At 44.2% G+C, this 22,342-nt stretch overlaps 1 protein-coding gene and 1 non-coding gene across 3 annotated transcripts; both read left to right on the forward strand.

Annotated features, from left to right (window-relative positions):
• The first annotated feature begins 6,034 nt into the window (after positions 1 to 6,034).
• Positions 6,035 to 21,852, forward strand: kpnb1 (karyopherin (importin) beta 1). 2 transcript variants are annotated; one of them, XM_070923229.1, is made up of 22 exons: positions 6,035 to 6,205; positions 7,157 to 7,215; positions 10,027 to 10,209; positions 10,295 to 10,495; positions 11,027 to 11,179; positions 11,417 to 11,476; positions 11,632 to 11,721; positions 12,445 to 12,561; positions 12,665 to 12,766; positions 13,482 to 13,706; positions 13,956 to 14,147; positions 14,710 to 14,840; positions 15,313 to 15,460; positions 15,738 to 15,809; positions 15,928 to 16,072; positions 16,205 to 16,287; positions 17,089 to 17,196; positions 18,460 to 18,603; positions 18,835 to 18,940; positions 19,218 to 19,332; positions 19,708 to 19,869; positions 20,195 to 21,852. In XM_070923229.1, coding segments are annotated over exons 1-22 (2,637 nt in total). In that variant the 5' UTR covers positions 6,035 to 6,165; the 3' UTR covers positions 20,196 to 21,852. The 2 variants fall into 2 exon arrangements, with proteins under 2 accessions (XP_070779330.1, XP_070779331.1); XM_070923230.1 differs by having other exon boundaries at positions 12,445 to 12,555.
• Positions 18,983 to 19,124, forward strand: LOC139300844 (small nucleolar RNA SNORA79). The gene has a single exon (XR_011598864.1). It is a non-coding gene; the product is annotated as a small nucleolar RNA SNORA79 (small nucleolar RNA).
• Positions 21,853 to 22,342: the final 490 nt, after the last annotated feature.

The following is a 22,342-nucleotide window of genomic DNA, read 5'->3' on the forward strand; positions in this document are numbered from 1 at the left end:
AACTGAACCAAAATGTTAAACTAAACACAAGGAACTGTGTAGCTTTGAGTTCTGCTTCAGACTGCTGAAGAACCTCCAGCTGTTTATATGACTTGGTGGAGCTAGGCTGCAGTCTTTGTGCTAAGCTAAGCTAAGCAGCCCTGTCTCCGTACTGGAGATTCCTTTAAATTGGCCGGCGGCTTCAGATCAATGTGACAGTATTTTGTTTTGTGGATGTCGCAGGTGAAGGTTGTTCAGGTGTGGTTGTCCTTCCTGTGTGTGTGTGTGTGTGTGTGTGTGTGTGTGTGTGTGTGTGTGTGTGTGTGTGTGTGTGTGTGTGTGTGTGTGTGTGTGTGTGTGTGTGTGTGTGTGTGTGTGTGTGTGTGTGTGTGTGTGTGTGTGTGTGTGTGTGTGAACCTGAGCCTCAGTGTCTTCAACGTTGGCCTCAATCGTTCATCTTCCCCTCTTGTTTGTTGTATCTGCTCCTCTTCCTCCGTCCTCCGCCTGCCTGTGTTCATCACCGCTGTGATCGATCATGTTTACTCAGGAGTATTTTTTGGTTTCTCTTTAAGTCAGGTTTTAATTTATTTTAGTGCCACAGCAGCACTCCCATCCAGTCCAAACAGACATTCCTGCTTTCCTGCAAAAGAGTAAAGTTAGTTTTTTAGTATTTCACACTCCATTTGACTGGATCTGTCTTTGTTTTCTACATTATGAACGTGTCTTCGTGTGTTTGCTGCATTGTTCAAATCACATCAATGAGTTTGAGTCTGGTGGGGGGGGGGGGGGGGGTGGTAACATTTAATCTTGTTGTATTTTGTACACAACAAATAAAACAGCCAAACAGATGATGGACTACAGTTATAATGAAAAATAATGGATATTAGCTTTGTCCAGTAGAGGGGTCACCTTGTACTGGCTAGCATGTTCAATGTTAACGCCACAGTATCATGTTAGCTAGCTGGTCAGCTTCAAGTGTTCTGTCACAGTTATTGATGCATTACCTCTGCTGCACGATTCTCACAGAAAAACTAAAGAACAGAATCTACAAACAGCCACTATCACTGGCTAGCTAATATTAGCTAGCAAGCAAATTATGGTTTAGTTCTAGTGGTTCAAAATCAACCTAATTTTTGGACTCTGCCAGTTTGTTAGTAAATATATGACAATACCATGTTGTTAGCAAATTTGCTAGCTGAGGTAATAAGCTAACATTTACTAGCTAAGTAGTGTTAGCTGACTACCAAAGCAGTGGATGGTGGGGAATGTTAACTGCAGTGTGCAAACTTATTAGCTCATTAGTAAGCTAAGTAACAAGCTAAAGCTGATTTGTTCCATGTTGGTCTGCTCTACATTAGCTACATGGTTGAATATTAGCTTGCTGATGTTATTGTTCAGCTCTGCAATGAAATTAAAACCTAGGAACAAATAAGTAAAACAAAATGTACCTTCTGTCTTGAGAATGAGCAGGAAAACAGCATCACATGACGCTAATTCATTTTCCATACCTTATACTTGTATCGCTAGCTGACATTAGCTAGCTAGCTAACGAGTGTTAGTTTTCTACAGTAAGTAATGGAGTTTAGGTACATATAGTAAAGGTTATTAGGTACATATAAAGACTAATATTAATAGAGAAACAAATCAGTTGTGGCATTTATTACGGCCTGAAGTGTTGTAGTTCCAGCTGCTTTGTTCAAACTTTCTATGTTTGGGTTTTGGGCTGCTCAGTCTGCAGTAGAGGTAATGCATCGGTCCCGGTCTGGCTCCTGTTAGCTGGTGAAAGTTTTGGACCCGCTGTAATCCAGGAAATAAAAAGTATTCGTAGTTACGTTTGAAATTGCCATGACGTCGTGCTGCCGCCAGTCAAACGCCTTGTTGTGCCATAAACACCAGATCGACGTTTCATTGAGTTCAGACTCTGAATCCACCAGTTTCCTGTTTTTATTTTTTGTATTCAGTTGTGACTTAGTTGTTTTTAACTGTGACTGTTAATGAATCATATCACAGCTTCAAACTTCACCTAGCAACAAGTGAGGAGATCAAATCTGATTGGACGATAATCCCTGACTTCTGAAAGCTCTTATCCAATCAGACGCCCAGACATATCTCACCTGTCTTTTCTCTATCTTAGTAAAAACTAATTCTCTCATGACTTTATCAATGTTTTAAAGATGCACTGGATCATCTTCATCTTCACCTTCATCCTCACCTTTTTGCCAAATGTAGTTTTTGTTGTGTAAAGGGGCATTTTATCCCGTTTTTTCTTTCTGTTTGCCTTTTGTTCTTTTTTATACTTTGTCCATGACTCTTCCATTGTGTTGATGAAAAAAAGGAGGAAGAAGGTGGAACAAAAAGTAAAAAGAGACACAAAAAGAGCAACTCAAGGCAGCTACGTATGAGTGACTACTGTAAAATGACTAACTAATAAAGAAGCAATGGGTTTGTTTTTACTTCCTGTCTTTGTGTTTGTTTATGAAGAAGAATTTCACGTCTGCACTTTGAAGTAAAAGTACACTGCTCAAAAAAATTAAAGGAACACTTTGAAAACACATCAGATCACAATGGGGAAAAAATCATGCTGGATATCTATACTGATATGGACTGTGTAATGTGTTAGGAACCAAAGGATGCCACGTCGTTTGATGGAAATGAAAATTATCAACCTACAGAGGGCTGAATTCAAAGACCCCCCGAAAATCAAAGTGAAAAAATGATGCGGCAGGCTCGTCCATTTTGCTGAAATTCCATTGCAGCAACTCAAAATGGTACTCGGTACTGTGTATTGCTTGTAAGCGTGCCAGACAACGTCGGGGCATGCATGGGGGCCAGTCAATGGCATCAATTCCTTCATCCTCCAGGAACTGCCTGCATCCTCTCGCCACATGAGGCCGGGCATTGTCGTGCACCAGGAGGAACCCAGGAACCACTGCACCAGCGTAGGGTCTGACAATAGGTCCAAGGATTTCATCCCGATACCTAATGGCAGTCAGGGTGCCGTTGTCTAGCCTGTAGAGGTCTGTGCGTCCCTCCATGGATATGCCTCCCCAGACCATCACTGAGCCACCACCAAACCGGTCACGCTGAGCGATGTTACAGGCAGCATAACGTTCTCCACGGCTTCTCCAGACCCTTTCACGTCTGTCACATGTGCTCAGGGTGAACCTGCTCTCATCTGTGAAAAGCACAGGGCGCCAGTGGCGGACCTGCCAATTCTTCTGTTCTATGGCAAATGCCAATCGAGCTCCACGGTGCCGGGCAGTGAGCACAGGGCCCACTAGAGGACGTCGGGCCCTCAGGCCACCCTCATGAAGTCTGTTTCTGATAGTTTGGACAGAGACATTCACACCAGTGGCCTGCTGGAGGTCATTTTGTAGGGCTCTGACAGTGCTCATCCTGTTCCTCCTTGCACAAAGGAGCAGATACCGGTCCTGCTGATGGGTTAAGGACCTTCTACGGCCCCGTCCAGCTCTCCTAGAGTAACTGCCTGTCTCCTGGAATCTCCTCCATGCTCTTGAGACTGTGCTGGGAGACACAGCAAACCTTCTGGCAATGGCACGTATTGATGTGCCGTCCTGGAGGAGCTGGACTGCTTTTGCGACCTCTGTAGGGTCCAGGTATGGCCTCATGCTACCAGTAGTGACACTGACCCTAGCCAAATGCAAAACTAGTGAAAAACAGTCAGAAAAGATGAGGAGGGAAAAAATGTCAGTGGCCTCCACCTGGAAAACCATTCCTGTTTTGGGGGTCGTCTCATTGTTGCCCCTCTAGTGCACCTCTTGTTAATTTCATTAACACCAAAGCAGCTGACACTGATTAACAACCCCCTCTGCTACTTAATGACCAGATCAATGTCCCAGAAGTTTCATTAACTTGATGCTATACTCTGATTAAAAAGTGTTCCTTTCATTTTTTGGAGCAGTGTATAAAGTTGTAGATGAAAATATGAGCTCCATGTATTTCTGACTTTGAGGATGTCCTCACAACTTTACTTAAAATTGTGGATATATTGTATTGGATGAATTAATCATTTAATTACTCACTTGTTTCTGCAGTCTGGGCAGAAAACACACTGACCTTTAGTACAGCTCTGAGGTACTTTTACTCGAGTACTGTCTTTACTCGAGTAATGTCTTTACATTTGCTTCTTTGTACTGGATCAACAGCTGAGGACTGAGGTCTGGTCTGCAGTAAAAGGACTACTACCACCACTACTACTACTACTACTACTACTACAGTGTAGAAATACTCTGTTATAAGTCAAAGTCCTGCACTCAAAATATTAGTGAAGTAAAAGTACAAAAGTATTAGCATCAAAATATACTTAAAGTACCAAAAGTAAAAGTACTCATAATCAAGAATAATGTATATTATTGTATAATAATGATTAATCATTCATGTGTTCATCACTTTAATGTTGATCATTTAATGATTCTGCTGCTCACTTGGTGAGGATCAATAGTCTCAGTGATCATCATCATCATCATCATCATCATCATGTATTTCAATATGAAATGAATTTACAGTGATTACTTACAGTATTTATTCTAGTTTGTATTTCAAACCTTTGTATCTTTGTACCTGTAAATATAGTGAAGTAAAAAATACAATATTTCCCTCTGAGATGTAGTGCAGCAGAAGAGTAGAAATACTCAAGTACAACAGTACAGTACAATACCTCACATTTGTACGTAAATACAGTACTTGAGTAATGTACATACTTACTTTCCAGCGTCACTTTATTTTAGAAAATTCATCAAACAAAAATAAAACAAGTTGAAATGACGTCACAGATTCATTCACTTGTTTTAACAAAAATAACAATAATCATTTATTTTAAGTTATTTCTGTAGTTCATTAACTGCAACACAAAGTGCTTCACATGCCAGCAAGAAATGATCAACATTAAAATAAAACAAGGATAAATACAATAAACTGTGATAACGATTAAAAATACAAAGAGAAGATGAGATGAAGTAAAAATACTTCAAATACTAACTTGAGACTTTTACGACTCAGAACAGAAAGAAATGACTCGTTAAGATTCATGTAGTGCAGTAAAATGTACTGCATTTCCCTCTGTGTGGAGTACAAGTATAAAGTTGCAGAAAATACAATGGTCAGGTAAAGTACCAGTACCTCCAAAGTGTACTTAAGCACGGTACTTGAGTAAAGTTACTTTCTTCCTGTGAGTAGCGACAGCCTGCTCCTTGTTTTCTTCTTCGTGGTATTTTCTGAATTATAAACTTTTTGGCAGGAGAAAAAATGTCTAGATTCAGGCTCGTGCACGCCTGCGCGTGCGCCGTGAAGCGCGTGAAATATGAGCAAACGGGGTCGCGCAGGAGACCGATGAGAGAAGTGTACTGCTGCGTTCATGTGTTCCTCGAGAACTCCAAATTACTGGTCGAAGTTGAACTCGATTTGTCACAGAATTAGTTTTTGGTTTTAAACAAAACTAAAATGAGTTTTTTCTCTAATATTAGAATCCATTGTAAATGGATATAAATGTGCTACAATACAGCTTTAGCTCTCTGCTAACCAAAAGTTGCATATATTAACTCTATCATTGTTAACAGCTACCATTCTCACAGCTTCAGTTTCCTCCAAAGGTCTCATGTCGTTAGCTTTGGTTTCATTACAATAAAATGCAACGTTAAAGTTAACAGTGGAATATATTTCCCCTCTGTGTTTTTAAACTAAATGTTACTTCCGTACATTAAATGTGTTGTGAAGGTAGTGGCCTTCTTTTCTGGATAGTATTCTCTGCTGTGTTGAGTCTCGCCGGTGTGCTGACTGTACAATTTACAATGTCCAACAGTCCTTGAAGGCAGCACGCAGCCCTACCAGCCGTCAGTGCGTGATATCCTTCCGCGGGAGAGAAACGCGCGGCCCTTTCCCTCTCGACAACACAGGATGCAAACGGGCGGCGGTGAAGCTAAGAGACACCACGGTCGTTAACATTTCTCGCACCATCCGTGTGAAAAACACCGCGCTAGCACCGGGGAACTTCCGCCTCTTTTATCACCGACTGATCCCGCCCTGTGGCTGGCACCGACTGAGCTCCGTGGAAGAAATATAATCCGCTGTGAGCGCTGCGCGGCAACCGAAACTATCGAGCTAGCGACCGAGTGGAGAGAGAGAGAGAGAGAGAGAGAGCGGTAGCGGTAGCGGTAGCCGGCGGACGGAATGGAGCTCATTACTATTCTCGAAAAAACGGTCTCTCCAGGTGAATACCTGCACCGCACACTTCACACTCAACTCGTCCGTCCTCTGACCGTATATTTGAGTGTTAGCTGCTGTGCTAAGGCGGCAGCGGTTAGCTCCGGTGAACCGGTGAAAGTTTGAAGTAGGGAGGAGGGAAATGCCTCGCTAGCGGGCTGCTAGCTTGTAATGCTAACTCGGCTAATGTTACGGCCTCAATCACCGCAGATTACGCTTGTGACTTAGCACTCTGCCTGGCGTCTTATTACTGTTTGACAGTGTAATTGACCTGTCACTCTGCTCAGGTGATCTCTAAATACGTTGTCATACCATGATAATGTCGATGTAGCTTCATGGAGGCTAATCTGACAGCTACGTGTAGCTGGTTAGTAACGGCGACCCTGCCCATGCCTGATGTAGCCGCTCTGCTAGGTAGTTAGCTTGTATCATTCAAACTATCGGCCGCCTCTTTGCACGCCTGTCCGGGCGAACGTTACTTTTGAGCCGCTGAGAGGAGAGAAAAGTTCCTCTAGTTGTTATATTAATTATCTCCCACCATTTTAAACAGATTTAATGTTTTTTTAACCGGTTTTTTGTTTGTCTAGAAAACTTTATTTCTGTCACTCTAAACGTGTCCCATTGGCCGGCTAATGTTAGCATGCTAACCGAGAATCTCTTTCCTCACGGTGGCTAACACGCACGTTGGAGCCTCGCCGTGTTTCTCCAGCCAGACTGGGTGTACCATCAGTGAAATAAAACTGAGATGACACATATTAGTGGAAAACAGTCGTAATAATACCGAATCTTCTGTTTAGAATAGCTGCTAAACCTGTTTCACCACCCAGTTCATGGGCCATACCAGAACCTTCGTACTAAAGTCGTGTGTTAGCCTTCCTGCTAACCATATCTGTCGGCTAATTAGCTAACATTACATTGAATAACCACTCTCCCCCTCCTCTCTCTGCTCTCCCCGCAGATCGGAATGAACTGGAGGCGGCACAGAAGTTTCTGGAGCAGGCAGCGATAGAGAACCTGGTTAGTATGGTGTCTTAATGGTGCTGTGTGGTGGGAGAAGCTAACGGACCCACTGCTGCAGGCAGGCAGGAAGGCAGCAGCATGGATGGAGCAGAGAGGAGCTCAGGACAGCTGGAGCCCGCCTGGCGTCTCCTCTGCTGCTGCTGCTTCCTCCTCCACCCCCCCCTTTCACAGGCAGCCTGCTAGCGTTAGCATTTCATGTAGAGAGCTACACCCATCTGTGGTGAGGGCTACAGATCTGTGGTATACATTATTTTACCCGAGTTTAAAGAGTCAGTTCACCCAAATTACAAAAATGCTTCCTCTTTCGCCTCCAGTGTTAAGTCAGTTTTATGTGTCCTGATGTGGAGATCCATCTTTGAGATTTCTGCCTGCACCTCAAAACAATGTTGGCTATGTAGCATTAAAAAACACAGTTAAACAATTCAGCAACAACATAATAAAACTTCGCAACTAATGATCGTTGGTAGTACTGATTGTTACAATATTCCACAAAAATTCCACCTAAGAACAATATTTGAGTAACTATATGATTATTTTCTAGAACGGCCGGTTAAGGGGTTGGTCTATAAAATGTCAGAAAATAGCCGTTCCAGTCTCCCAGAGTCAGAGGTCTTCAGATGTCTGACCAGCAGTCCACAACTCAAAGATATTGACTTTATTGTCATATAAGACCAAGAAAACATAGATATTCACTGCTGAGAAGCTGGAAGCCAGTGAATGATTGTTTTGGTCATTTTTCAAGCATAAACATCAATAATCTAATGAGGGGAGACGTCAGTGAGAAACTTAACAAAAGTAGAGTTTTGGTACAAGTTGAGCTGTGTCTGTAGTAGTCATCAACACATAATAATACTGATATACAATATACTGACACCCTGCACTACCTGAGATAATGAGTGCAGCTATTAGGACACATCATCATGTCTACAGTCATAGCTGTAATTATTGAAATATGACGCAGCATAGCATCTTTAAGACCTAAGATATATATATTTGGGAAAAATCTCACATTTGTATGGGTTGAGAGAAGATGTAATTGTGTCACCGTCTGCAGCTCTGCGGTAGTTTATTACTCTTTAATAAACTAGTTTTAGGTCGTTGGGGGCAATACTGCAAATAAGGAATAGTTAATTTTATTTTTGTCAGGTATTAATGAACCATAAACAGTTGAGTTTTCTGGAAATGTACTGTGTCATTATATATACTGATATCTTTAAAAATTGACATGTACTGTGACAGAGGATTTCATCCATGTTGCATTATTGAATATCTTCAGATAGTTTTCTTCTTCAGTCGTTGGTCGTTGTATTAATTCTTCCAGCTGTAATCAATGTGTAGATTTCAGCCTACGGTCAGATAACTGAGACATATGGCCGGTGGCATCGAGATGCTTCTGTAACTTGACAACAACACACAAACTCCACCAGGTTTTATTCCTTGCGTCAAATGGAACAAATTCTGTGTGATAGACTGAAAGGTGAACTCCAGCCATTGATTCCAGGTTTTTCCAGGTGTTATGGAGCTCTACCATGTATGTTTTAAAGTAGTATAAAGCCTTCAGTGTCTCAGAGGGAGCTGATGTCTGATAAATGTCCTCCAGTGATGTCACTGGAGTCAGCGTTGGTTGAAGACTACAAGTCTGAAAGTGAAAACAGTCTGTTGGTGTGGAGTCAGGAAGAAGAGAGCTGCTGCAGGCTGGAGGCTACGTTAGCCACTACTAGCATAACAGATGCGAGTATCCCAAATTAGGATGAGTTTCACTTTTGAACTTTTTGTTTTAAACTGTCCGCCGAGAGTCTGACAGGGTCACAGGATGAACCAGTGGAGGACTCAGAGTGGGAAATAAACCAGAAGTCAGATTGACTTGTCGAATCAAAGAGCAGCAGAATGAAATATCAGCGACAGAGAGAGGAACTGATAGATGTGTGTTCTCTGGCTGAAAAGTTAATCAAAATGGCAGTATGGTCAAAATCCAAACCGCACGAGCTGCAACTTTATGATGGGATTGTATCATTTTCCTTTCATCATAAACAAAGGATCGTGGAGCTACACATCATCTTCCTCAGCAAAAACCACATCTTCATTGTTAGATCTGTTTTCAGCGAAAATCAAATCAAAAATGGCTTTTCCCACTAAAACCGTGACTCACTTCACGTCTGTCAAAATAAGCACCACATGATTTTCTTTGCATATGGTTCAGTGTCGTGGGTGTGAAGAGCTGCAGAGGAGGATGTTGATGGTCAGACATGGAGGGAAGCCAGTTATTTCTGTTCTGTCAGTGTTGTGCAGAGTCATGGGGGCCTGACGCACCGGAGAGCATGATGGGACATTTACAGTGATGATGCAGTACTCCTAACGTGGGTTAGATAATCCCAAGTATTGAAGTGGAGCATGTAACATGATGTTTAAACAGATCATACATATTATGATCAGTGATGACATCAGTGCAGCCAGTGACTAATCAAGAAGTCATTCGTCTCAAAATGTTTATTTCTCAGAGTAGTATTTAGATCTGATCATTTCCACAGTACCACAGGATCTTCATCAGCTGCTGGCTCATTCAACGTGCAACTGTAGATTTTCAACTTTGCAGTTTTTCTGAGCACTTTTATTCAACAGCTGGGTTTAGTGATGTTACATTTAGTGATTACATCCTACGTTGTTCTTCAGTTCACACCAGAACCACGACGTGGAGCTGGTGGCGTTGCGTTTCAGTCAGACCAAGGCATAGATCAGGACTCTGAGCTCTGACTGTGGTGGTTGTTTTTCTGTAATCTTACTTTATCTCCCCCCCCTGTCCTCCCTCAGCCCACATTCCTGGTAGAGTTGTCCAAAGTGTTGGCAAACCCGGGGAACACTCAGGTGGCTCGAGTTGCTGCCGGTCTGCAGGTGAAGAACTCTTTGACCTCCAAAGACCCCGACGTCAAGACACAGTACCAGCAGCGATGGCTGGCCATCGACGCCAACGCCCGCCGCGAGATCAAGAACTACGTAAGGAGGAAACGATCCACACAGGCTTTATTTATCGGGTGGCTGTGTCTTCATGTCCCACCATCTGTCTGTCTCTGTCTGTCAGGTTTTACAGACTCTGGGCACGGAGACGTACCGACCCAGCTCGGCGTCTCAGTGCGTCGCTGGGATCGCCTGCGCAGAGATCCCAGTTAACCAGTGGCCGGAGCTGATCCCACAGCTGGTGGCCAACGTCACCGACCCCTCCAGCACCGAACACATGAAGGAGTCCACGCTGGAGGCCATCGGATACATCTGCCAGGACATTGTGAGTGATCAGACACAAACTCTGACTGAGAAACAAATCCATGAAGCTTCTGTAGGAGAAACTCTCGCCCAAGTTCTAATACAAAGATCAGAGTGGACATTTCTAAATAAGATAGTGGACTACGAGAGATGATGAGAGGAGACATGTTGAGTAAACCAACCTGTTCCCCTGAAGAATAAAGCTTCTCTCCCCTGTAATTAATACTAAATTATATCCAGGAAATAGTTGGGAAATGACCTGTAAAGTGTTAATTCAAATTCAAGCAAGATGTAGTCCAGTTTAAATGTTAATTAAACCATTTGAACCTGAAAATCATCCATTCAAAAACAAAGCACTTGATTGAATTGGCTTGTTAGCTTCTGATCTTTCCTTGTAATCTCCAAATTTACAGGACAAAAGCCAAATCCATATTTACTGTGTGGCGAAGATATGGACAAACCTCTTCAAAGTGTCCACTGATTACATACAATGACACTGTGACCCCTCGTCATTGGTGAGATGACTTATCAAAGCTGCTTGTTGTTCCCTCAGGACCCGGAGCAGCTGCAGGAAAACGCCAACCAGATCCTGACAGCCATCATCCAGGGCATGAGGAAGGAGGAGCCCAGTAACAACGTTAAACTGGCTGCTACCAACGCCCTGCTCAACTCTCTGGAGTTCACCAAAGCCAACTTCGACAAGGAGGTACAGACACATGTCACTTCCTGTCCTCTGTACATCCAGTTTCACCCTCACAGTGAGGTGCAGATCAGGGTGAACTTCAAGTCAAGACCATGAAGATTCAAACTCAAACATCTGGTGAAGAGTTGTGTTGTAATTGAGTCTCGGTCCAGATGTGTTCTCCAGTATGCAATGAAAGACTGTAAATATATAATGTGGTGTTGAATGAGAACTTGCTGTTTTTTACATTGTGTGTTTCAGACAGAGAGACACTTCATCATGCAGGTGGTGTGTGAAGCTACGCAGTGTCCCGACACCAGAGTGAGTAACAGCAGGAGGGAAGGAGTGTGTTAACTGTAGTATTTAATGTATCATACTTTAATGAAACTACTTTTCCATAAATCCAGAAGTTTTCCTGTCTGGGTTTGTGGTTCCTCGTGTGTTAAACCGGTGTCTTACCTGTGCTTTGTGTTCAGGTGCGTGTGGCGGCCTTACAGAACCTGGTGAAGATCATGTCTCTGTATTATCAGTACATGGAGACGTACATGGGTCCTGCTCTGTTCGCGGTAAGATGACACACTCCGATCAACATGGAAACCTGCTGACATCTGTATTGTACCACACAGAAACCTGTATGTTTTCATAAACAGCTAAACAGGCACACACCAGGTAGAGAAGTATGGTTTGTGAGAGATAGCTGAAAAATATCCCGATAAAATATTTCATTTCACTCTTCGAATATTATTGCTAATTTTAACGACCTATTTTTAATAAAGGTTGAATTTAAGCACTTTATTTTGAATTTAACAGTTTCCTCCTCGTCTCATCTTCTCGCGCCACCTGTTTCTGTTGATGTGTCTCATGTCGATGGTGCAACAGAACACCTGATTGGCTGTCTGCATGTCACTGTCCAGTCAGCTCCTACAAAATAAAATAAGATTTCTACATCACTTTAATGTTTAAAGTTGTTAAAATGGTCCCTGCAGTAAGAACCAGGGAAGAAACTAAAAATGTTATCACAAAGTCAGGAAAATGTCCTTCAGATGTTTTAAATGCTGATGTTGTTAAAGGTGCTCATTAACTTACACTGATGAAGGTGTAACCATCAGTGACGGCTCATTACGGTTTTAATGGACACATTTTTACAGCAGCTTTAACTAAACATGAGGTTTGATGCCTCACATCAGGATTTAAATGCCTTTTCTCATCTTTTATATTCACTCCCCTCCGTCCTGTCTGCCTTCCCCTTGTTTGTATATTTCATTGCTTTTTCTTGTCTTCCTCCTCAGATCACCATCGAGGCGATGAAGAGCGACATCGATGAGGTAGCCTTACAGGGCATCGAGTTCTGGTCCAACGTCTGTGACGAGGAGATGGACCTAGCCATCGAGGCCTCAGAGGTCTGTGTAAGCAGACTTTATTATATTAGCATTTCTTTCAGTTCCAGTTTGTTAAAATCACCCCTTTGACTGTTTTTGGATCTTCCTGTCTGCTCTTGTCCAATGGCAGGCCTCGGAGCAGGGGCGCCCCCCGGAGCACACTAGTAAATTCTACGCTAAAGGGGCCCTGCAGTACCTGGTCCCCATCCTGACGCAGACCCTCACCAAACAGGTAACGCACCTGGACTTTGGACTCTGAGCAGCCCTGTGACTCTGTGTTTCTGCTTGATTTATTAAAATAATGAAGTCAGAAAACAGACTTCAAGATATGAATATTCAAAGCGAAGACAAGACGTACTGCTGTAAACATTTTAAAATAAAACCCTTTTACTTGCGGAAAACCATAAATAAAAATTCAGGAAAATATAAAGTTTGTTGCCGCCTTAAAAGTATTGACATCTACATCAAGAAATTCATCCAGTTATTTGTGGAGTTTCTTCACCTGCTGAGATGAATCTACAGCTGTAAAACCCACAGAGACCGAGGCTGGCGTCCCGTGTTCATCATGGAAATGGTTCGACTGCTTTCTGTTACAGGCTGTGGGCCACCTGTGCAGACTGTAGACATTTATTGATAAGAACACATGTTCTAACCTTACTGCTGACTGGGTCTGACGTGTTTACGTCAGCTGCAGAGACTGTAAACTGTAAGGTGTTACATTGCCATGTAGACAGATCCAAAATGATTGCTTCACATTGGTTCTTGGTACGTCACACAGCTTTACTTTTGTTTCCGAGTTGAATCTTTTGGTCTCAATGTTGACAACAGAAATGTGTCATTTAATGGTCATCACCTCACCAACATCACGAGTCCTGCTGAACACATGAAACTAAATGTCTCATGTGTCATCAGAGCCTTTCATGTGACATTTGATCTGACCTTTGCAGGACGAGAACGACGACGACGATGACTGGAACCCCTGTAAGGCTGCGGGTGTGTGTCTGATGCTGCTGGCGACCTGCTGTGAGGACGACGTGGTTCCTCACGTTCTGCCTTTCATCAAGGAACACATCAAACACCCCGACTGGCGCTACAGAGACGCCTCGGTCATGGCCTTCGGATCAATCCTGGAAGGACCTGAACTCAACCAGCTCAAACCCCTCGTCATACAGGTCTGTCACTGACGACTGACTGACCGGCAGGGCGGTTACTGACTGACTGACTGACTGACTGACTGACCAACCAGCAGGGCGGTCACTGACTGACTGAGTGATCGGGCGGTCACTGACTGACTGACTGACTGACTGGCTGACTCAAACCCTCGTCATACAGCCTTATAAATGAGGTTCTGCAGAGAATGTAGAACTAGATGGTACTAGATCCTTCTCCCTCATCTTCATGCCCCTCCCCCCCCCCCGCAGGCTATGCCGACTCTGATCGAGCTGATGAAAGACCCCAGCGTGGTGGTGAGGGACACCACAGCGTGGACAGTAGGAAGAATCTGTGAGCTGCTGCCTGAAGCCGCCATCAACGAGCTCTACCTGGCCCCCCTGCTGCAGTGTCTGATTGAGGGCCTGGGGGCCGAGCCCAGAGTGGCCTCCAATGTCTGCTGGGTGAGCTGTGGGGTCTGACGTGTGAAGGGTTAACTGAATGTAATCAATAAATGAGACCCTCAGTCTTGATGTCCAGTGATCTGGATCAGAAGAGTTTCTGTTTCCTGTAGACAGAAACAAACTGATGTGTGAACAGCAGCAGATCACTAACCTGAAGCCTTTGTAGGAACTCTGGAACCTGGTTTACCTGCTCTTGCTGGTTTGTCAGATGTTTCTGCTCCACAGTTCATAGAACTGTTTGAGGAAAAAGGCAATAAAACAAAGAAATATGTGCAGTACGTACACACGCAGGTCAAATGCAGAAGCAAAATGAAAGTTGAGGGTAACAGTTACGATGTTATCAATTGACAGAAAGCACTGAGCTGGGAATTAAATGTCCAGGAACAAACATGAATTTAATGGTTGAAAATGCAGGTTGGGTACCTGAAATGGTCCCTGGGTCCCTGGAAGAGTTCCTGTGGCGGAAACAGACCATTAGTTCCAGAGTTTGGTCCTTCAGGGCTCCTTTAGTTCCTGGAACTATGTGGTAGAAATGTCTTTGTCTCTTGTCTCGTCCCCTCAGGCCTTCTCCTCTCTAGCTGAGGCAGCATATGAAGCCACAGATGCTGCAGAGGACCAGGAGGAACCCAGCACCTACTGTCTGTCTTCGTCCTTTGAAATCATTGTCCAGAAACTCCTGGAGACCACAGACAGGTAGAGAGGGGAGATGGGTGGGCTGATGGGAGACGCTGCTACAGGACAATTAATACAAAGACAAGTCGTCACTTGTTTCAGGGTGTTTGGTTGTTTTGGCTCTAAGATGAGGACCACTGTGACAGTAACACACACACACGCAGACAGAGACAGACAGACAGACAGACAGACAGACAGACAGACAGACAGACAGACAGACAGACAGACAGACAGACAGACACATGCACACGTGCACACACTCAGAGACAGGCACACACAGAGACACACAGAAGCAGAGACACACGCACAGAGACAGACAGACACATGCATGCACACACAGAGACACACGCAAAGACACTCTCACACACACTCACTCTCTCTCCTGGCATCGGCCCTATGAAGCAGGCTGTCTGCTGTAGACAGTAGATCGATGGACTGAGCGTGGGAGCCTTTAATATGGAAGTGAAGCTTCATCCTGATGTTTCGTCTGCAGACCCGACGGCCACCAGAACAACCTGCGCTCTGCTGCCTACGAGGCTCTGATGGAGATTGTCAAGAACAGCGCCAAGGACTGTTACCCTGCGGTCCAGAAAACCACTCTGGTCATCATGGAGAGACTGCAGCGGGTCCTACAGATGGAGGTGAGGCCCCCGGGGGGGGGGGGGGGGGGGCACACACGTTTCAGTGGCTTTAGGTTTTCTGTCTTTGCTGCAGTGAACTCGCATTAAATCCAGTCACTTTCTGTTGGTTCATTTCAGCCCAGTTGTAGTCAGCATATTTAAGAACACAAAGAAGAGGAAAATAATGAGAATCGAACAGTTACAGTGCAGTCGGGAGTTTTTCCAAACTTACTTCAATAAATAAGATAAATATTAATAATATTCCTGTGTACTGATGTCACTTCCGGTGTGTCCCCAGTCTCACATCCAGAGCACCTCCGACAGAATCCAGTTCAACGACCTGCAGTCGCTGCTGTGTGCCACTCTACAGGTGAGACGACACACCTGAGCTGTCAATCAAAACACACTCTTTCTTTGGTAAAGTCAAAGGCTTTCATGCTCTTATTGTGACAAGTGTTGCGTACTGTTTCCTGTCTGTGTTGTTGCAGAACGTCCTGCGTAAGGTGCAGCATCAGGATGCCCTACAGATCTCAGACGTGGTGATGGCGTCTCTGCTGAGGATGTTTCAGAGCACCGCCGGCTCCGGAGGAGTTCAGGAGGACGCTCTGATGGCCGTGTCCACGCTGGTCGAAGGTACACACACTCTCTCTCTCTCTCTCTCTCTCTCTCTCTCTCTCTCTCTCTCTCTCTCTCTCTCTCTCTCTCTCTCTCTCTCTCTCATATATAAGGAGAGTGGGGTTGTGTGACTGCTTCTGTGTGTTTCAGTTCTGGGCAGCGACTTCCAGAAATACATGGATGCCTTCAAGCCTTTCCTGGGTATCGGACTGAAGAACTACGCTGAGTATCAGGTACGACTGACTGTCCCTGACAGTTTGGCCCCGCCTCCTCTTCCTGGTGTGGTCATGTGATCTGTATCTGATAATACAATCTGATCCACGGGCTTTAATATTTACACCTCGTATTAATAAGTGTGACATTATCTCTGTTCTGCTGCATCGGGATCAGATCTTAATAAACGTATTAATTGGGGTGTCTGCGGACTCAACGACATGGACTCATTCATTTCTACGTCAGTTTTTATGTAGTTGCAGGAAGAGATGGAGTCAGATGACCTTTTTGGATTTTACTGATCCAGGTCCTGTTTAATGATTAATCACTGATATTAGAAATAGTTGTTGCCAGTAAATGTGATATATAAATGCCACTAAATGGTTTCATCATCACTGCTGTTTGCTTCCATTAACCCCATGCAAGCGCACTTTGGATTACCATAATTACGTCACGGTTTGCACTATCGGAAAAATTCCAATGGTTTCTGAAAGCTGAGACGTTGCGCTTTACAGCCAGGTTTAGGTTTTAAAGGGTTAATATCATCAGAGGGTTACGTTTATTTATTAATGTCTTCTAAAAGTCTTAAACTTCACTTGAATAAACACGGATCAGTCTCCGAACACTTACAGCCAAATACACAATCTGGGCTGTGACACCTTCATCACTCCGCTGACCTTCCTGCAGCTTCACCTTCGTCGGTTTCATTCATGTCAATCTTATAATCAGACAGCTGTGAGTCTGCGTTCAAGAGCTCAGGAGCGCTGGTGATGATGCTGGTGATGATGCTGGTGATGATGCTGGTGATGATGATGTTGCAGGTGTGCCTGGCGGCGGTGGGTCTGGTGTGCGACCTGTGCAGAGCCCTGATGTCCAACATCCTGCCTTACTGTGACGAGATCATGCAGCTGCTGCTGGAGAACCTGGGGGTGAGGAAGAGGAGGAAGTGCTGTCTCTGTCTTTACTGTCTCCCCTTCATCCTCTCGTCTGTACCTTCACTGTCCTGAACATTCACTCATTGATTGACTTTGTGGTTGACCTGTGATGTACGACAGGCCACGTTAATCTGAGACCTCCACACACCTCCTAGTTCATGGGTCACTAACAGGCGGACCGTGGTCCGAGTCCGGACCCAGACGCCGTCCTATACGGACCTGGACCTATAATCAATAAATTATTAAGGGATTTTAAATTTTGATGGGGCGCTTCCATTTTAACCGGCGCAGCTTTTCTAGTCTTTACGGCGCTGGTTCAACGGATCAGGAAACTCACAGACCAATTGCATACGAGTTACGCCAGCCCACGTGACGCTACTCAGCCAATCAAATCTGTGCATTCCAGGCGATAAACACTGCGACTCTGAATACAGACAGACGAGAGAGGCGAGAGACAGATGATAAGATGAGTGAACGACAGGGAGAGAGACTGTGAAGATGTGAAACAGTTAACAAAGAAAAAGGGAAACCCAAGCTGCTGCTACACTTTATTTTAGTTTTTCTAAAATTAAGCACTTTATTTTAAGATGCACAATTTTTAAATGCAGCCCTCCTTTTACTTAATGAGAGAAGGACATTATACAGATCTATAGTATTATATATCTGTATAGTTCAATGTTAAGTGACAATAAATATTGTCAATATTTTTGAGTTGTACTTTCTTTATTAGATTTGACAGTTGTTGATCACATGCAGACGTTGATACAACTACTAGGCTACTTCAATATATACCACAGTAAATCACAACGCAAGTTAGACATTATGATGTTCCGGACCTTTGCTTGAGGACGTTTTCTCTAACTGGACCTGGAATTTTAGTTGAATACCACTGTCCTTGTTGGGGTAAATATGGGACAGAACAGAGGTTACTGTGGACGTTGGAGAACCTGTATGAACCCAGTTACTGTCACTTCAAACTGTCCTCCACACGTAAATAAAACTGAGACTAAAATACATGAATATCTTTGTCTGAATCTGTAAAGGTTCTGTAGTGTCTCTGTCGACACTCTCAAACTAAGATGAAAGGAAGGTTCTCCACCACCAGGATTCAACAAGACCTTTACAGACGTCCTCTTTTAGAGACCTGACGCTTGATTGATTAATCAAGAAAATACCTCCAGTTTCCGAGCTGCTAGTGTGGCTGTAAACCTGAGTCTTGTCCAGCTGGTCTAACGTGGACTCTGTCTCTGTGTTCAGAACGAGAACGTCCATCGGTCGGTGAAGCCTCAGATCCTCTCGGCGTTCGGTGACATTGCTCTGGCCATCGGAGGAGAGTTTAAGAAATACCTGGACATTGTCCTGGACACCCTGCAGCAGGCCTCACAGGCTCAGGTGGACAAGGTACACGGGGGGTCATGACTGAGGACAAAAACTTGTACACGGGGGGTCATGACTGAGGACAAAAACTTCATCATTTCACAAAGTTGTGTCTGCAGGTCTTTCAGTCTGTCAACCAGAGTGTGTGTGTGTGTGTGTGTGTGTGTGTGTGTGTGTGTGTGTGTGTGTGTGTGTGTGTGTGTGTGTGTGTGTGTGTGTGTGTGTGTGTGTGTGTGTGTGTGTGTGTGTGTGTAGACGGACTACGACATGGTGGACTACCTGAATGAGTTAAGGGAGGGCTGTCTGGAGGCTTACACCGGGATCATCCAGGGCCTGAAGGGGGACCAGGAAAACGTACACCGTAAGAGCAGCAACAGTCCGATCACATGACCACACAGTCAGGTGACGTCGGTTCCTCCTCCTGTCTGCAGTGAGTCAGGAGGATTTTACGACGTCGCAGATAAATTAGGGTCTTTTTCACCCAGAAAGCTTCCGGCTGAAGCCGAAACTTTAAAGGCTTCCTGGTTTTGCGAGACCCAACAAACAGACGATGACTTTTAAAACTACCGTTTGTTTTAATCTAATGTTTGTTCTCCTCCTCCTCACCTCCTGTCTGCTTTCCTTCACCCCCCCCGTAGCTGATGTGATGTTGGTTCAGCCTCGGGTGGAGTTCATCCTCTCTTTCATCCATCACATAGCTGAGGATGAAGATCACTCTGATGGAGTGGTGGCCAACGCTGCTGGACTCATTGGGTGAGGAGGGGTGGGTTTGGGGGGGGGGGGGCTGATGTATCAACCAATCAAAACACAGTAAGGAGTCAAACAGCAGGAAGTGAGTCGCTGAATTTAATCTTTCTAAAAGTGAAATCAAAGCGATTGATCGATGAAGTGAGAAGATGATCAGCAGATTTTAGCATCTTCTTAAAATCAAGTGAAACCGAATGAGACGAAACTGTTTCTTTAATAAAGGCCTGATCGATTTCTATTTGATTTCTGGGTAAAATGATTCTCCGACATTTTGTTTCAGCTTCCTGTTTTCTTGAGTCTCAGTTCTTTCACATTAAAAGCCTCAGTAGTGCAGTTTGTTGTTGACATCTGTTTTGTGTGTGTGTGTGTGTGCGCGGACAGTGACCTGTGCACGGCGTTTGGTAAAGACGTGATGAAGCTGGTGGAGGTTCGTCCACTCATCAATGATCTGCTGACGGAGGGTCGACGCTCCAAAACCATCAAGACCAAGACGCTGGCCACCTGGGCCACCAAGGAGCTCCGCAAGCTCAAGAGCCAGGCCTGGTCAGATCTCTCTCACTCACTCTCTCACTCTCTCTCTCACTCACTCACTCACTCACTCACAGGTTTAACATGAAGGTGTTAGACTGGAGTTACACCTCCACGAGTCTGTGGGACTGGACTGGAGGGATGAACACGTGTTAGATTTACAACCTTTCTTTCACTTCCTGCTTTGTTCACTCACTTTGTTTTGGTCTGTGAAGAGAAAGGATGCTCCTCGTTAGTATTATTTTTTATTATTATTAATATTAATTTTGTAAAGGTTTGTGTGAGCGTGGACCTGTTTCCTGTCCGTGGTCCTCCTGCTGACTGCGTCTTCTTCTTTCAGATTCTTGCTGGTTGGAGAATAGAGAGAGATTTGAGAGAGATCGACATCAGTGAACAATGAGGACAAACTGCCCCACTGGAATTAACTCTTCTGTCTTTGTCGGGAGCGTCCGGTCGAAGCAGAAGTGAAGTGAGATGAAGTGAGATGAAGTGAGATGAAGTGAGATGAAGTGAGATGAAGTGAGATGAAGTGAGATGAGTGTGTGAGTGTGTGAGAGAGACGTGAGTGAGTGCAAGATGATGACATCACACCACCTTCAGTTCCAGCAGGCTACGACCCCCCCCCCCACCCACCCACAAACCTCCCCCCCTCCTCCTGGACGACCTGTGGACTGGACTCTGACTCCCCCTCCTCCCATCCCTAAATCAAAACAAACAAACTCGCCTTTGAGCCCTCCCCCCTTCCTCCCACAATCCACCTCTCTCGCTGTAGCCGGGCTCTCCTACGACATCGCGATGACGTCACCGAGCCGCCGCCCCTGGACCCGGGGGAGGGGGGGGAGGCGGGGAAATATAAAAATAAAAGACTTTTGTGGAATCTAAGATAAAAAATCGAGCGGACTTTGTGGACTTCTGTGGAAAACTTCAGATTTTTGTTGCTCTTATTTTTCTTCTTCTTCTTCTTCTTCTTCCGAGCACTAAAACAGCGAAGGAGACCTGACGGACACGAACACCTCCACCTGTCGGTGTTCGACGCTCTTATCCAAACAGTAGCACTAAATTCCTACAAAGTAAAAGTAAAACTCGACGAGGAATCCTCAGAGGAGCGAGTGCCAAATGGAAATAGTTGATCGGAAAGTAAAACGGGCGAAGCTGAAAGAGCTCGGCCTGAAGAGTTGTGAGCTGCTGGTGAAGCGTTTCAGTTTTTATTTCCCCGCTGCACTTGGTTTGGGAAAGGGTCACTCACCATTTTTGCTTGTTTAAAAAAAATAAAAAAATTCAGAGAATTGAAGACGTTTGTATAAGGTTATATTTTTCCATTGCTATGATGAAAATAAAGTTTAAAAAAAAAACAATAAAATGATATGAAACATTCCCCAAGCAGTTCTGGTGATTTCGGTCTTTTTTTTTCTCGTCTGTCGGACTCCTGGACTGATGAAATGTTTTGGACTCTGCTGATTGGAAGCTGAACTTTGGCTCTTGAGTTCGGTGGCCGTCTCCCACTGACGGTTTGTTTACGCAACGCCACAAAGAACCACCATTTTTGTTTTGTTTTTTTAACCCACTTGGCCTGTGCGGTAACAGCAGCTCAGCTCTTCGCTGACGGGGAGTTTTGTTGGGACTTTGAGTTTGTAGTTGGTGTGAAAATCACGACTGAGCTGCGAGCGCTCAGTGCCGTCTGCCTGCCTCGCTTCACTTTCTGTCACTAACGATAATCATCAGACAGAATGACTTCCTTCAGCAAAACACGAGTGAAAGGTCTTTCTCATCAGGAAATAAAGTTCACAAATGATTTTCTTTGATTTGAAAGTGAAGTGTTTCCAGCCTTGGAGGGCTTTTATTTTGTAGAGGTGCGGCAGCCGTAGGGAGGACGTACTTCCTGTTGACATGATGAACCTGGCAACAAGATTATTACTGAATTGTGAATCATTTAAAGCCAATCTGCTTTTTATTTCATATTCAACTTTAGTGAACTAATAAAGTCTATATTGTACTGACCGTGCTGCTGCTGCTTCTTCTGACGACACAGAACAGAAAGACACCTGAGAGACTAAACTGTTCCTGTCTGAACGAAGTCTCTCAGCCGTCTTCAGGTGTTTTGCTGATCATCTTCTCATACGAACGTGATGGAGAGTCAGTTATTTTATTTGATGAGTCGTTGCAGCTGTTAAGAGGTTGATGCTCTAAATGTCTTTAGCCAGATGACAAAGAAAAGGCAGGTTGCCAGTTTTATTTTTATTAATGTTTACATGTTGCATATTCTTGAATAGGAAGTTGTAAGCTCTGGAACACTTCAGGAAGTGCACCTTGATTTCTTTCTTTTTGTTGGGCAAAAGACAAATGACTAAAAAATTTAAAACATTACAAAAGAATTCAATGCAATACAAAAACTGTTTTTAAAGGAATTAAAATAAAATACAAATCTCAAAAACAAATTATAGAAAATGAAACTAAAGTGAAATTTTAAATAAAATAGGAAAGAAAAGTG

Source organism: Enoplosus armatus, chromosome 17, assembly GCF_043641665.1.
Source record: "Enoplosus armatus isolate fEnoArm2 chromosome 17, fEnoArm2.hap1, whole genome shotgun sequence".
NCBI classification, from domain to species: Eukaryota; Metazoa; Chordata; class Actinopteri; order Centrarchiformes; family Enoplosidae; genus Enoplosus; species Enoplosus armatus.

What these genes read in the sequence shown, in the direction of transcription:
- kpnb1 (XM_070923229.1), top strand. Translation starts at nt 6,166, where the DNA reads ATGGAGCTCATTACTATTCTCGAAAAAACGGTCTCTCCAG. An exon ending in CGCAGTGTCCCGACACCAGA is followed by an intron (nt 11,477 to 11,631) that starts GTGAGTAACAGC and finishes CTTTGTGTTCAG; the next exon opens with GTGCGTGTGGCGGCCTTACA. An exon ending in CGCAGACCCTCACCAAACAG is followed by an intron (nt 12,767 to 13,481) that starts GTAACGCACCTG and finishes TGACCTTTGCAG; the next exon opens with GACGAGAACGACGACGACGA.